Source organism: Anopheles coluzzii, chromosome 3, assembly GCF_943734685.1.
Source record: "Anopheles coluzzii chromosome 3, AcolN3, whole genome shotgun sequence".
Classification (NCBI taxonomy): domain Eukaryota; kingdom Metazoa; phylum Arthropoda; class Insecta; order Diptera; family Culicidae; genus Anopheles; species Anopheles coluzzii.
The window spans coordinates 13,661,070-13,676,115 of NC_064671.1; the positions used below are offsets into that span (position 1 = coordinate 13,661,070).

The window sequence follows — 15,046 nt, forward strand, 5'->3', positions numbered from 1 at the left end:
CATTTAATAGTTATAGAAGCCATATGTGAACAATTTATCTTTATTACACTTTATGCTTTTAATTAAAAAAGAGGCGGAAACATTCGGGAGAGTGGCGACAAAAAAACAGAACCCTAACGACGACGTTGTGCACTCTAGAAGGATCTAGTAGGCTGCCCTCTCTCTCTATCTCTCTCTATTTGTTTTGCATGAAACGGTGTGAGCGTGGTTCGCTAGCGGTATCTTATCACGATTTTTCACTCGCCTCGTTCGAAGTTCCACCGCCATTGTTTTCGTCCTCGTCGTCATCGTCATCGCTTAGGTCGTCGTCCAATCCTTCGAGGTCTTCTTCGAGGAACAGGTTCTCGTTGATCGGTGCCGCATCGTTTGCAGCCGCCCCGTCGGCATCGCCCTCAGCGGCGGTAGCGTCGGCAGCAGTTCGACTGGCCGCTTCCGCTGCCATCTTTTCCCATCGATCCGTTTCAGCGACCGTGCCAGTGTTATCGACCTGCAAAAAAGGGAGAGAAGAAGGCTTGTAGCTTGGTGCTTGTTAGCACTCTCCACCTTCCACTTACGTCCTTGATGTTGAGACTGAGCATGTTCAAATCCAGCTCCCTGTATTCGGTTGCATCGTCATCGTCCTCGTTGCGGCCGTACGACTCGACCGCCTCGCCATCGTCCGTGCCGTCGTCGATCAGGTCCGGATTGAAGCTGAACATCTCCCTACCGGACAGTCCGTTCTGCCGGCCGGCCTTGAAGTCCTTCAGCTTGCGCTCCTCCTCCTTCTGCAGCTTGTCCTTCTTCTCCTGCAGCTTGCGCTTCTTCCACGCCAGGAACGATTCGAGCGTGACGCGCGTCTGGCTCGGCCCGAGTGCCGCCCGCTCGCGCTCAATCAGATCGACCAGCGATATCTCCTCCTTCTGTGATTCGGCCTTCTTTTTGTCCTTCTTCAGCACGTAGCCGGGCGGCAGGGCGTGGCGGTAGATACACTTCTCGCCATTCGGGCACTCCCAGAACCAGCCGTACAGCGAACGTTCGACCGCGTCGAGGAAGTATTTGCAGATCTACAAAAAAAAAAACAGAAAACAAAAACGTGGACGGATGTAGAGGAACTGCAAGCACGGCCAAATGCAATTGCACCTACGATAGTGGTCGTCGGCATCGTTTTCTCTTTGCCGTGCTTTTTGGCCACCACCTCGGCCAGCTTCTCCTCGGACCAGTTCTCGATCGTATCGTTTACATCGGCATCGCGTATGTCGACGTGTATCGATCGCTTCTCCGACTTGCGCTCCACCGCCGGGTCGTGCGAAAACTTGCACTTGTCCCCCTTCGTGCAGGTGCCCTGCTTGAAGAAGGCGCACAGCACCGACTTGGGATCAGCGCCCGCTTCCAGTTTCTGCGTCGCGACCGGCTTGAACAGCTTGGCCAGCTCCTTCTGCTCCTTCAGCTTCTTCTCCTTTTCCTCCTTCTTGGCATTGGTGGCCGTGGCAAGGTTATGTTGGCCACCACTCTTGACCTGCTTCTCTACCTGCGAAATGAACTTTTGCTGCTTGGCTCCTTTTTTGTTTTTCAACCCGAACGTTTTATCCTGCGGAAATAGGTGAATTGGGTTTAGTGGAAACGTTCCAATTATAGCCACACATATTCATGTATTCAGTCCATACGGCTGCGAGTCGGGGCATCGCGTCGGGACAGCCAGTGTCCCTTCGTCATCAATTACCTCAATGATTTTCTCCTTTTTCTTCGCTTCCGTCTTCTTCGAGGTTGAAGGTGCTTTCTTTGGAGGCATTTTCTGGCCGGTTACGTCCCTGTGGGAGGTCTTTTGCTAGGGAAATTTTTAGTAGAAAACTGGCAATCTGTGCAATGGAAATGGCACAACAATTCAGCCAAAAACACACACGGCGACCAACTTGCCGAAAGGTGACGTTTCGCACTGACAGCTCCCCAATGTGACAGGCGATGTTTTGTGTTTGACAATCCCACACAGTGCGACCAGATTATTTTGGCAGTTTTCGGCAGGAACATTAAAATTTTGTCGTTATTAAAACTCTTGAGGGGACGCATCTGCGGGCCGTAGTTTGGAGACCCCTGGATTTGACAATTTTTTATGAGTTAATTTACTTTCAAGTAAGGCATCGAATATGTACGATACAGTAGAACAATTTTCTTTCTGTATTAAATATTTCCGGACTGAACCGGACTGATCCGGACTGATTTGGACTGATCCGGATTCGGAGTCGATAAGTCTGGAGTTTTTCACGTACCTACTGAATAAAAAAAAGGAGTTTAATGTATAAAACTAATGGGAAAATGATATGATGGTTTCTCGCTCAGTAATTTATCTATCTTTCATTTGTGTTTTCGGTATGAAAAATAAAAAAATCGGTATTTTCAGGGTGCCCATCTGTGAATCGATAGGCATGTAAAGAAATCGGTAGGAATACAGATAAATCGGTATTTCTGGTCACTCTGCTACCATCGCACACTGTTCGATGTTTTTTATAGCGCCCTCTCGCTCTATCCACCGCCGTCACACCTTGCAACACGTTCGATAGCGCACCTTGGTGTAAATACTTCAAAAGTCCGTCCTTTTTGCCATGTGGTCAGGCCCGTAGCGTAGCTGGCCGTGTTTGTTTACATCCTTGGAAAACGTATTTGTTCGCCGTGGAAAAAGGATGGTGCGCCACAATAATCAGCTGCCGGACAATTTGCCGCAGCTGCAGAACCTGATCAAGCGCGATCCGGAATCGTACCGCGATGAGTTCCTGCAGCAGTACCACCATTTCCACAGCGTGCTGGACATCTTCCGGCTCGAGCCGGACAAGGAAAACAAGAGCCTGTGCGAGTCGATCATGTTTCTGGCGCAGATCGCCCAGTGCTACCTGGACGACCTGAAGGCGTTCCCGCAAACGCTGGTCGACCTGCTGAAGACGCACTCGACCACGCTCGATCCGGAGATGCGCAACACGTTCTGCCGGGCGCTGATACTGCTGCGGAACAAGAACCTAATCTCGCCGCTCGATCTGCTGGAGCTGTTCTTCCAGCTGCTGCGCTGCCCGGACAAGGCGCTGCGCACGTTCCTGGAGAACCACATCATCAACGACATCAAAAACATGAACGCCAAGCAGAAGGACATGAAGCTGAACTCGACGCTGCAGAACTTCATGTACACGATGCTGCGGGACACGAACCCGAAGGCGGCCAAGATGTCGGTGGACATCATGATCGAGCTGTACCGGAAGCAGGTGTGGAACGATGCGAAAACGGTGAACGTGATCGCGAACGTGGGCTGCTTTTCCAAGTTTACCAAGGTGCTGGTGGCGTCGCTCAAGTTTTTCCTCGGCACGGACCAGCAGGAGGAGGACGAGGATGAGGAGGACAGCGACCGGGAGGTGGACCTGAAGGGCATCATGATGGCGGCCAAGGTGAACAAGAAGACGAAGAAGCGCAAGAAGAAGGTGGAGGCGGCCAAAAAGCTGTACACGCAGGCCCAGAAGAAGAAGAAGCGCCCGGTGGCGTTCAACTTCTCCGCCATCCATCTGATACACAACCCGCAGGGCATGGCGGAAAGTCTGTTCAAGCAGCTGCAGGACGGGAACGAACGGTTCGAGGTGAAGCTGATGCATCTGGACGTCATTTCGCGACTGATCGGCATTCACGAGCTGTTCCTATTCAGCTTCTATCCGTACATAACGCGGTAAGGGAAAGCTTTAACCCGGTACCATTAGAAACCCGATTGATCATCGGTAACCATTTCCTTGTTTCCCCCCACTTTCCTTTGCAGCTTTGTGCAGCCCCATCAGAGGCAGGTCACGCGCATACTGCAGTTTGCTGCCCAAGCGTCCCACGAGCTGATTCCGCCGGAAATCATCGAACCGGTCATAAAGACGCTGGTCAACAACTTCGTCACCGAGCGGAACTCGAGCGATGTCATGGCGATCGGGCTGAATGCGGTGCGTGAAATCTGCGTCCGCTGTCCGCTCGCGATGAACGAGGACCTGCTGCGCGATTTAACGATGTACAAGAACTATAAGGAAAAGTCGGTCATGATGGCGTCGAAGGCGTTGATAATGCTGTACCGCGAGCAGATGCCGACGCTGCTGGCCAAGAAGGACCGGGGCCGACCGACGGAAGCGAGCATGGAGATTAAAGCGAAGCGGTATGGCGAGATTAATGCTGCGGAGTACATTCCCGGCACGGAAGCACTGCTGCGGGAGGATGCGCCCGAGCTGGAGGGGGATGCTGGGCCGGGCGGGGACGAGTCGGATTCGGACTGGATCGATGTGGACAGCAGTGAGGATGAGTTCGAAGCCGCGTTGCGTGAGGAGAAGGGTAAGAAGGGTATCACGATGATAAAATCTTCCAAAACTAAGAAAAAGGAGGATGAGGACGAAGAAGAAGAGGAGGATGAAGAAGACGATGAGGACGAGGAGGAAGATGAAGATGATGAGGGCGATTGGGAAGATTGCAGTGATGAGGAAGAGGAAGAAGAACAGAAGCAAATTGAGGAGCAGAAGCAGAAAAAATCGAAAAAGCGAGGAAAGTACAGGCCGAAGAAAATTCCCACAGTAACCAAGGCAACCGCCGCTAGCAAGGAGGCGGAAACAGTTTCTGAACAACCGGCCGAGGAAAAGCCAGGCGAGCAAACGCTCAACACGGCCGAGGCGATGCAGGAGCTGGCGCTGACGAAGATCTTCACCGACGCCGACTTTGCGCGCATCGAGCAGGAGCGCGTGAAGAAGCAGGTGACGCACCACAGCCGCAAGCGGCAGCTGGAAACGGAGCGCAGCGAGTTCGTGAAGCTGGACGCGATCGAGATGATCTACAAGCGGCGCAAGGCGGACAAGCAGGCGCGCGTGGAAAGCATGCAGCGGGGGCGCGAAGATCGGGAAAAGTTCGGCTACAAGGACAACCGCATGAACCCGCACTGCTCCAAGACGAACCGCGAGAAGCAGAAGAACAAGAACTTCACGATGATCCGGCACAAGGTGCGCGGCAAGGTGAAGAAATCGTTCCGCGACAAGCAGATGTCGCTGCGGAAGCACTTGCTGCACGTTAAAAAGATGAAATAAAGCGCTGCGGTAAGCTGGTTTGGGCGTCTACTTTTGAAGGAATGTAGTGCCAATGCAAAACAAACTGTGTACGTCATTTTAATTGATATTTAGCTTTTTTAATTAATTGCAACGTGAAATGATAAGCTATGATTCATCCAACGAGGCTTTTATGAATTGATCTAGTTATGGGAAAAATGAAGATTTCGTGGGAATCGATTCCGGATAGCTCCGAAGTTTTCTGGAATCGATTCCGAAATTGGAATAAGCTCTTGAATGGATTCCGGAGTAGGTTCCGGAATTGAAATTGGCTCCGGCATCGGAACAGGCTCCGAAATCAGAATCGGCTTCGAAAGACGACGAATAGACGTTTGGGTTAGTTTTGATAGCTGCAAAGAATCAAAATTTACTTATAAGCGATCCATTCTCATGGAGATTCTCGGACTGATTTCGCTTTTGAAACATCTCATTTCGATTCAAGAACTGATTCTCCTTCCGGAGCTAATTGCATTTCTGGAGCCAATCCTGATTCTGCTACCGAAGCAAATTGCGATTTCCAGATCGATTCTGATTCCGGAGCCGACACCGGAATTGTCTCCAGAGTCAACTCCGAAATCGGCACTGGAATTGGCTCTGGAGTCAACTCCGGAATCGACTCCGGAGTCAACTCCGGCATAGGCTCCGGAATCGGCTCCGGAATTGGATCCGAAATCGACTCTGGAATCGTCTCTGGAAATAAAATTGATTCCAGCATCGGAATTGGCTCCACAATTGATTCCCAACATGGAATCGGTTAGGTCCAATTCCGAGCTCCCATCACTAAATTGAACCTTAAAATACTGACGAGTCTACCTGTTTAAGCATGGAATCGGTTCTTGAAGTAATAAAGCGTCTTTTAAATCTTGGCTACACATCCTGGACACCTCAGAAGCGCTATTGTGATCTTACATTACGGGAGCGTACTTGAAAAACATTTAACATTTACCGACATTTTACACTTTTTCACACAAATTGGAGGTAAACGTTTCTATTCCTTGTTCTCTTTCGAAGTATTAAAATCAACGGTAAAATTAAACATCACATCTATATATATCTTGGAAATCGTACTGTTTTTTAATGTACATACCTTGGTACACAATTGACGTCTCTCCACCAAAGTCGTATTGTTTATCTTCATATTTTCCAGTGTTTAGTAGTTCGTTCTAATTGCGTTCCTGGTGTAATGTAAATCAAACCCTTCGACTTCCCTCTGTCCGTGTGTTCAGATAGTCATGTATCCACCGTTCAGCATAATCTCAGCCCTAATATGCTCGCTGCTGTTGTCGCAACCATGCAGCGCCTTCCCAACGTATCACATCGAAGAAAGTCCCGTGTCGAACGATCCGCTCTACACGGACGGAGTGTACTTCGAGGAGCTGAAAACGATAAAGGTGCAGGTAAGCTCGTGGACGCTGCGGGCCAATTACGATATAGCGCTTTTCGTCGATGAAATCGCAACGGCAAATGCTACCGTCGCCAATCTGCTGCAAGCGTGCGCCGAGATGCAGGCGAAGCGCATTGGCAACTGCGACGGGATCCTCAACATTCTGGGCCTGAACAAGGAGCTGAACGATTTCAGTATCTTGCTCAGGAGCTTCTGCGAAGAGGAGGGAAGGACAGGTGGCCCAAGACGCACGAAGCGAGGCATATTTCGATCCTGGTTCGGGCTGATGGACGATGAGGATAGAAACGATATACACAGCAAATTCGACAAGGTGAATCAGCAGCTCACCATTGAGTCATCGTCGCTCAGGATGTTCTACAACACTACGAACGAGGCGTTGGCCGTGCTGTCCGGCAACACGTTCCAGGTCGATCCGAAGCGGCCACACACGATCGATTTTACGCGCGAGGGCCAGCTGCTGCTGATGGACATACTGCTGAACAAGATCATCGCAAGATCAAGAAGAACCTGTTCATGGAGCTGCTGCAGAGCACCACCTCGATGGGGCTCAGCGACAGTATCATCTCCCCCACGCAGCTACTGGCCGAGCTGCAGAAGGTGCAAAAGTTTCTGCCGGAAGAGTTCATCTTCCCGGTCGAGCTGAAACTTCGCGAAATGCTCAAACTGTACCCGCTCTCGAAGGTGATCGCCAACGTGGACGGGTGCCGGGTGGTGGTCAACATCATTATACCGCTCTGCAACCGCTTGCTGTACCGCACGCTGAAAGGGACCAGCGTGCCGATGCTTTCGGAGGACGGCATCATGAAGATGTACGTGCTCGATCGCGACATTATGGCGTACAACAGGACGTCCCACACCGGCATGGTGATGACGTTCGACGAGTACAAACAGTGCACCCATCTGACGGACTTTACGCTCTGCAACGCGCACCACCTGATGCGCAACCTGTCCACCACCGACGACTGCATCGTGGCGACGTACTTCAACGCCACGGAGCGCGATTCGGACTGCCGGCTGACGCGGGTGCTGCTGCGCAACCAGCTCTGGATACAGCTGGCCGATCCGAACGTGTGGATTTACGTGATGCCCAACTTTACCGCCATCACCGTGCAGTACGGTGCCAACCGGCAGAAATCGCTCACCCTGCACGGCGTCGGCATGCTGAAGCTGCTCCAAATGTGCCACGTGCGGTCGATGGACGTGCTGCTCCAGTACGTGCCGCAGCTGGGCGGCACGAAAATAAGCGCCGTGTCGGACGGATTTAGCCGCCCGGTGAAGATTACGCGCGAACAGTCGCTGATCATTTCGGGCAGTGCGAACGACAACAGCCGCATCATACCGGTGGGCAAATCTACCGAGGCGCAGCTGAGCGAGTCGGCCCGCGTGGCCGGGATCTATCGCGAACCCGGCCGTCTTTCGCCGTGGATTATTGTGGGTATCGTTTTCGGCGTGTTTCTGGTACTGCTCGCGGCAATGCACGTGTTTTTGCGCCAGTTTTCGATCAAGCGACGATCGCGCATGGCCGAGACGGATGGGGCACCCGCGCTGGATTCGACGCAGCAGCAGTGGATTCCGGCCGACAATACGCAGCTCACATCGGTCGATGCATCCCTGCCAAGGTAAACCGAAATGGAACGGAAAGGTAGGCGAAGAGTAAGCACTAACCCGATTGCCTTGATCGAGCCCTGCCGGCAACGAATTACCAAAGCGTACGCAAACACGAAACATTGCGCACAAAAGACACACAGTACACCGGTGGCGTACTGAGAGGGGATTTTTGGTGAAATATTTAATCAACAAAAAGGATAATCAAACGACGATACGTACAACGCATTTTTGAACGTATTGGCGCAACTATTGTGATACAAAAGGCTTGATTGAAGATGGGAGAAGCTTATTTTTGTACAGAATTTTACCACTGCATTCGATTTGTGTGGAAATCGAACTGCGCTAGTGGTTCAGCAAGGTGTGAAGTAATACTTCATCGCTTAGAGATGCATATGAACGTTTTAGTGTGCAAATAATTTAAAAGCCATACATATTATACAACTACACGTATTTACTCTATTTAAAGAGAGTACATAGAGCTGCTGTTTAAGGATGGAGAAGGTCTAAATGAAACTTTAGTACCAGGCCAATAAATAGTGATATTTTCGATTAACATTAGCCCTTTAAAGCAATTGGCTTAAAACTTACACCAAAATTATGACTTCTTCGACGTTTTTGGCTACTTTTTAGGATAAATTTTGTAATTTGTGAAAAGGGAGTTCTCATAATGTATTGAAATATTTTCAAAATAACGTTAACTCAAAAAAATACTATCGCTTTTCCTTCCAAAATCAACTTTCATTTCTACTAATGGACTTTTCATGTGACGATTTCTCATGTTTTTGTAATTGGAAAAAACGACGCTATAGGAAAGTTTAGGTAAATTTGGCCTGCTTTTAGTTTATTGGTGTCCCTTTACTTCTCCTGTATATGTTATATTGCTTTATCAGAAAAGAAAATTATAACCTTTTTTTTGCGACAACAAAACGCATGCAGAGAGAGAGAGAGACAGAGAGTGTTATTTGTACTCCGTTAAATTGTTGAACCATAAGCGAAATAAAAGTGAAATGTAAACTAGTTACGCTGCTTTGCCTTAATCATTCGACGGGAATGAACACAATATCGAACCTTCCAACACGATAAACAATATCCGAAAGCATGGCACATAACTAACAGCAACCAAATTTAAGAAGCATATCATGCAGCAAACTGTACCGTACGATCGATTTCGTACGATTCCGCTGAGATTAGAAGATGAGTATCATCTGTATATCACTTAAAACATCGCAAACCAATCCCTTCCGAAGGAGCGGTGGACTCTTTGTGCGAAATGATAACGCTCTCCTAACGTAATAATGTTTAATCTGACTTTCAATATTGCACTATAGCTGCTTCGAGAGCAAAAAGAATTAGCATTCTTATGCTTATCCAATAGGAAGTAATGCCTAGCTTACCGGAAACACGAAATAATACGCTCGTTTTCACCTATTGGCGCTGTATAATTCCTTTCCTACATGTGAAAGTTTTCCACCGATGTTAGTGTCGTTTCGATTAGCAGATTAAAGTCAAGTTCGTTCAGGTTCGCTTTGGCGGTAAGTAGGTCGAGGAAATTGTCCAACGGTTGCTGGAGCTTCCGGGCCGCCCCTAAACCTTGGCTGAGATCTAAAACGAATGTTGAACGAGGGGGGAAATTACTAAATAGGCTCTATCAGACAGAGTGCAGTTATTTTTTGCATGGAAATGGAAAACGCAACAGCATTCCAAGTGCAGAAGCAAAACAAAAGCAAAAAAAAAAACTACCAAAAAAACAGAATAAATAAATAAATATTTTAAAACCAATAAATGATGCATGCAGATGGGAAAATGGAATGATGCGTGTTTCGAGCCTCGTGAACGACTCAGTGAACGGATGGAAGCTGTCGTTTTAAAAAAGCATTCTAATCGCCTGCGTACACCAGGCTATTGATGGGACAATGCGGAATTCGAGTGTAGCAAACACGACCACAGCGATGATCGTGCTGGCCAGAATTAAATATCCAACGCCTAGCAGGAGCGTTGTTTTCAGGGACGCATCCAGTCCGGCATTAAGGCAACGGGCACGGGCAGGCGCTGCATGCCGTCTGGACAGTCGGACAATTTTATCCGACGGTGAGTCACGGCAAAGTTGCATCAAAAACGAGGACGTAGAGGAGGTGCAGCGGAACCGCTGGAAGCGCGTTCTCGCCGCCCCATTCGACCCCGTCGACCGGGAACTGCCAAAGGTAATGGTAACGTTGGGCGGCTGCTGTTCCTCCTTTTCATCCTCCCCGGCCCGGTCGCTGGCAGTGCCGCTGCCCGCCTCCAGATCGACCAGCGACGAAGGGGACGTAACGAGCCGGAGCGCGTTGAGGCTCGCGTAGGTACGCAGATTGCGCGACCGGGACGAGTTTTCCATCTGATCGTACTCGGAGGATGAGATGGGCGAGGAAGCTTCCGAGCAGGATGAGGGTGAGGAGGATGCAGCCGGTGGCAGTTTGCGAACCGAACGGCTCGCGTGAAATGATGGCGGCGAGGGCATGCAATGTTTTACATCTGAGCGCGCGCAACCGAACCAACCGAAAAAACGATCACAGCCGTTACTAAAGCAAGTGGCAACTGAAAAAAAAACAAACAGCGAAATGAAAAACAATGAAACAAATAAATGCAAATTAAGAAAAGGAAGAAACGTAACACGCGCTTACACTTACGGAACAGAATAACAAAACATTCAACACAAAACAAACCAAAGTCACGATTCAATACATGCAACACACGCGTGGATAACCGGGCAGATGCCGTCTCCGGCGTTTCGAGTACTTGCTACCTTTCGGTTGATAGTCGCGCTTCCTCAGATGCGACGATCCGCGCGGATGCACCGAGTTGCCGGACAGAATGTTCATCGCGTGTTCGCGCCCGCGCAGCATCGCGCTCACCGGATGGTTCCAGCTGTTCAGCAGCCGGCGTGCCCTCGACCGGGGCAGTATCATGAGCAGATTCAGCTTCCGCCGAATCCCGTCCGGTGTGTCCTCGATGTCGGCAAAGATCACCTTCACCACGTCGATCTGCAGCTCGAACACGTGGTGCTCGACGTACTGCATGAACCCGTCGAACGGCAGCGCCCGGTAGCCGAGGTACGAAAAGAACGAGCAGAAACCGAGCGGCAGCGGAAAGGCAAGCGTCTCCACCGCCAAACAGTACCGCTCGAGCATGGCAAACAGCCGTACCTGCAGGGCCCGCTCAAGCTGATCGATCAGCGCAAAGCCGCGGCTTTCCGAGCCCTCCACAGCGAGCGCATGGTCTAGGCCGGCCGTACGGCAGGCGAGCACGCACAGCGCGCGCGATTGTTCCAGCTGCGCGGCGACGTAGCGCGTCGCAACGGCATGCACGTGCGATGTGGCCGGATTGGTGTCGTAAAAGGCGTTCTTTAGCCACCGGAAGCCGGTCACCTCCTTTACGCTGTGCTTCACCAGATGCATGCTCAGCTCGCGCAGATTCACGTTCAGCACCAGCTCCTGCTTGTTGGCGGTGCACGCCTCCGTTTCCACGAACGGTAGATCGTTCTGCAGCCTGGCACGGGCACCGCCGCCGACGCCACCGGCACCCGCCACAAAGTCCAGCCCGAACGTGGCCCCACCGATCGGGTTGGCGGGCGACATTGGGGTGGTGCAGCGGGACAGCGCCTCCGGCTGGTAGCAGGCGAGCGAGTACATCAGCTTCTCGCGCACCTGCTCCTGGTGGAAGCGGGGCCGTTCCTTGCTGCTGCCACCGGTGTCGCTCAGCCGATCCCACAGCAGCGTCCAGATGTCTTTGCGGAAGGGCGAGAGGCGCTGCTGGGGCGACAGCAACATCATCGACGTGTTGTAGAGCGTTTCGTGCGACAGGCCCACGCTCAGCTTGCCCACCTTGGCTTCGATCGGCTTGCTCGAGCTGCAGGTGGTTAGCGGAAGCAGCCGGAACAGGGCCAGCTGGTCCTGGGTGAGCCCTTTCTTGGCCGATGCGTACGTGCCCGCCACGAGTGCTTCCTTCAGCAGCGGCACCGTGTCCAGATGAAGTGGCCGTTCCATGATGATGCTCAGGATCTGTGCAAGGACAGCGAAAGGATAAATAATCTAATCATAATTTCAATTCATCTGCAAACCCCTGGCACTTACCTCGGAAAAGATTTCAATAATATCACCCCCGGTCGAGTGCGCCAGGAAGTAGTGCACGATCGCCAACCGATTGTCGATCGACGTGTCGTTCCGGAACGCATCGATCAGATGCGACTTCGGTATCGTGATCGAGATGAGATCGAGCGTGGCCGAATCGTAGCAAATGTTGTTGGTCGCGAAGCACGGCACCAGCTGCGTAATGGGCGCACGGGTAAACGGTGCGCACACGATATGGCACGACGGTTCGTGCGACAATCCCACATCGAGCAGGTGCATGAACAGGTCCGCCTGAAACACCAGCACGTGGTGGTCGCCGTGCAGCGTAAACGTGGGCTTCATCAACTTCGCCTTCTCCCACGGTATGCCCGGCATGACGCAGTGTATGACGCACCCGTGGTGCAGGATCGTCACCGAGTACGCAAAGTGTACGTCGAAGATGGTCTGCGCAGTGGTCCCACCGTTCGCCGGTGGTGCCTCCTCCTCCCGCTGCTTGACCGGCTGGTACAGGTAGTAGTGGCAGACGAACAGCATCCCCGACTCGTCGCTCACGATGACGAGATTGAGCGACGAGTCGTGTATGCGCAGCGGCACGGTATCGTCCTCGTAGATGTCCTCACTGCTGGAGGAAGGAATTTTAGGCAAATTCAGCGGAATGTTCAGCACCGTTTCGGTGGGCAGATCGTCGTGAAACTGAAACGCGGACAGGGTCGGCTGTAGCCGTTTGGTCGGTTCGCCCTGCTCGCCCGCTGCGTCGTCCTCCTTCTCGAAGATGGTGCGTGCCGTCGGTTTGAGATGAATGTAGTATAGGGCTTGGACGGTTGGATCCCACTGCGCCCATATGAAGGCTTTCGTGAGCGTTTCACTTTTCAGCCCGTCCCGATCCAACTCCCAGGCGTTGGGGTTGGTGTAATCGATGCGGCTACTGCTCCCCGCAGCAAGCGCATGCTCCTCCTCCGACTGCTGTTCGAGCTTTTTCAACGACGCCGTATACAGCAGCACGTGCTCGTGGTGTACCAGGAGCAAAAATTTGTCCTGATAGTGCTTCTCGAAGGTGGACAGCTTGCGCCAGAGGAACGTTGCCATCACCTGCCGGTTGCGCTCGACCTCGAGCAGCAGGTGGGGCTGTGCCGCGTCCAGTTTGGGGCGCACCTCCACCAGGTACGCACGGTAAATGTCCCCGTTGTGGCCGGACTCGTCCTGCTTGATCTGCTTTGTTACGTACAGCAGCAGGGTGTGCGTGAGGTTAACTGAAGCCTGAATTACGTTCTCTCGGCCCGGGAAGGTGTACAGCACGTCGAACGTTTTGCTTTTCGGCGTGTAAATGCCGACGTTCGTTCGTTGCTCCTCGCGTCCTTTCCGGGGGTCGAACGATACCCAGCTAGCGAGAAGTGAGCTATCCTGCTCCTTCCCCAGAATGCGCCACTCGATAGCGACATCTGGAGGGGGAGAAGAAGAAGAAATTGCACAAATGTTGTATAAATTGAATAAATTGAGGGAATAGTAGTATCGGCATTCACACTTACCTTTATTTCCACTAACGGACAGTAGCCCACAGAAGTTGGCGGCCAAGTTTTCCTGCTTCAACATTTTACTATCGCACTGGGACACTCCAAAATTCCAGAAGACACGTACACGACACACACACACACACCTACAGAGCAGAGTGCCTTTTTTAGTGGAAAATTAATCACTACAGCAAAATCACTTTTTCACAGTTGCCCAGCAACGGCAGAGAGTGGTAGGCGATGCAACGTTTCCGGTTCTGCTGGGATTCACCGTTTCGATTCTGGCGGCTTCGTTTGTTGGCCCGCTGCTCACATCACATTGCTGAAATCAATAATCTTTTCCTCGTTCCGTCTGTGTTGCCACTCTGTCAATGATGCTGGAATTCGGTGCTGCTGATAATAAGTTTACGGTTAGGGCCTCTCTCGGTCTCGCTCTTTCTTGCACTCTGACTCGCCTCTTCCAACTCTACCACCGTTGGCACCGACTCGGCTGCGTTTGCGTTGTCGTCGGCATTTTCCCTACACTGCTCTACCAACACGCGCCCTATCCCTTGTCGCGTTTTCCCCCCCACTCTTCCCGCTTCTTATCAGCAGTTGTCGTCCGGTGCAGTCACAGTGAACGATGGCGACGGGAGACGCTTTTTTCGTGTTTGCCTTTTAGCACGCACATGCGCATGAAATTGTAAACAAAACGGCCGAGAACGGTGGTTATTTGTGTGTTTGATTTTGAAATATTGTGTATAGGGAGCTGCTGGGTGGAGGAAAGGTAGAAATAGGCTTCTAGTTGATAGGAAGGCAGGGGAAGAGGAGGATGGCGTTCTCCCACCGGAAGGGGAAAATTCCCAAATAACCAAATCGTCCTTAACCCACTGTAAAACCACTTCAAACCCACGTGGATTTGTGGTGGTCGATTCAGTCGTTAACCCACCAAATTTTAGAACAATCGGAGCTGCCAGTTCCGATCCGATGTATTTATCCTGCCCACCCTTAACCAACCTTTTCCAAAAAAGCTTTGAGGAAAAGTTTGGTCAAGAGTTGGCTAAGGTCAATATGCTGAACAGGATTTTAGCTCTTCGATTGATTACATTCATTCACTTACATCACTGCACTTCAACTTCAGCAATATTATTAGTCTATAAACTATGCATTGACCAGCGAAATGGAGAGATCATTCGCAAGTAAACAAACACACATATACACATATTACACATGAATATTTTACAACAAACCAACTTAAACACACACGTTTAATTGCTTCCTTTGCACAATTAAATAACATTTTATTACAGGTGAAACATGTTGAGCAAATAAATTGCCCGTGCATAAAAAACTAACTTCAACAACATTGAA

At 51.0% G+C, this 15,046-nt stretch overlaps 4 protein-coding genes across 5 annotated transcripts; 2 read left to right on the top strand and 2 right to left on the bottom strand.

Moving 5' to 3' along the window:
* Window positions 1-2: 2 nt before the first annotated feature.
* LOC120954985 (zinc finger CCCH domain-containing protein 15 homolog) lies at window positions 3-1,916 on the bottom strand. The gene is made up of 4 exons (XM_040375389.2): window positions 1,700-1,916; window positions 1,124-1,567; window positions 555-1,043; window positions 3-487 (listed from the first exon to the last, which is right to left on the bottom strand). Exons 1-4 carry the CDS (start codon window positions 1,766-1,768, stop codon window positions 227-229), a joined length of 1,263 nt encoding a protein of 420 aa, XP_040231323.2. The 5' UTR covers window positions 1,769-1,916; the 3' UTR covers window positions 3-226.
* A 626-nt stretch (window positions 1,917-2,542) lies between these two features.
* LOC120957040 (protein SDA1 homolog) lies at window positions 2,543-5,115 on the top strand. Its single transcript, XM_040378963.2, has 2 exons — window positions 2,543-3,676; window positions 3,764-5,115. Exons 1-2 carry the CDS (start codon window positions 2,655-2,657, stop codon window positions 5,049-5,051), a joined length of 2,310 nt encoding a protein of 769 aa, XP_040234897.2. The 5' UTR covers window positions 2,543-2,654; the 3' UTR covers window positions 5,052-5,115.
* A 1,051-nt stretch (window positions 5,116-6,166) lies between these two features.
* On the top strand, window positions 6,167-9,103 carry LOC120955353 (uncharacterized). Its single transcript, XM_040376179.2, is given in 2 exon segments — window positions 6,167-6,967; window positions 6,970-9,103. Coding segments are annotated over 2 exon segments (1,794 nt in total). The 5' UTR covers window positions 6,167-6,301; the 3' UTR covers window positions 8,098-9,103.
* Window positions 8,897-14,667, bottom strand: LOC120955351 (protein pigeon). 2 transcript variants are annotated; one of them, XM_040376176.2, is made up of 4 exons: window positions 13,715-14,476; window positions 12,192-13,627; window positions 10,865-12,119; window positions 8,897-9,684 (listed from the first exon to the last, which is right to left on the bottom strand). In XM_040376176.2, the coding sequence occupies exons 1-4, from the start codon at window positions 13,776-13,778 to the stop codon at window positions 9,533-9,535; spliced, it is 2,907 nt and encodes a 968-aa protein (XP_040232110.2). In that variant the 5' UTR covers window positions 13,779-14,476; the 3' UTR covers window positions 8,897-9,532. The 2 variants fall into 2 exon arrangements, with proteins under 2 accessions (XP_040232110.2, XP_040232109.2); XM_040376175.2 differs by having other exon boundaries at window positions 9,583-10,656; window positions 13,715-14,667.
* Window positions 14,668-15,046: the final 379 nt, after the last annotated feature.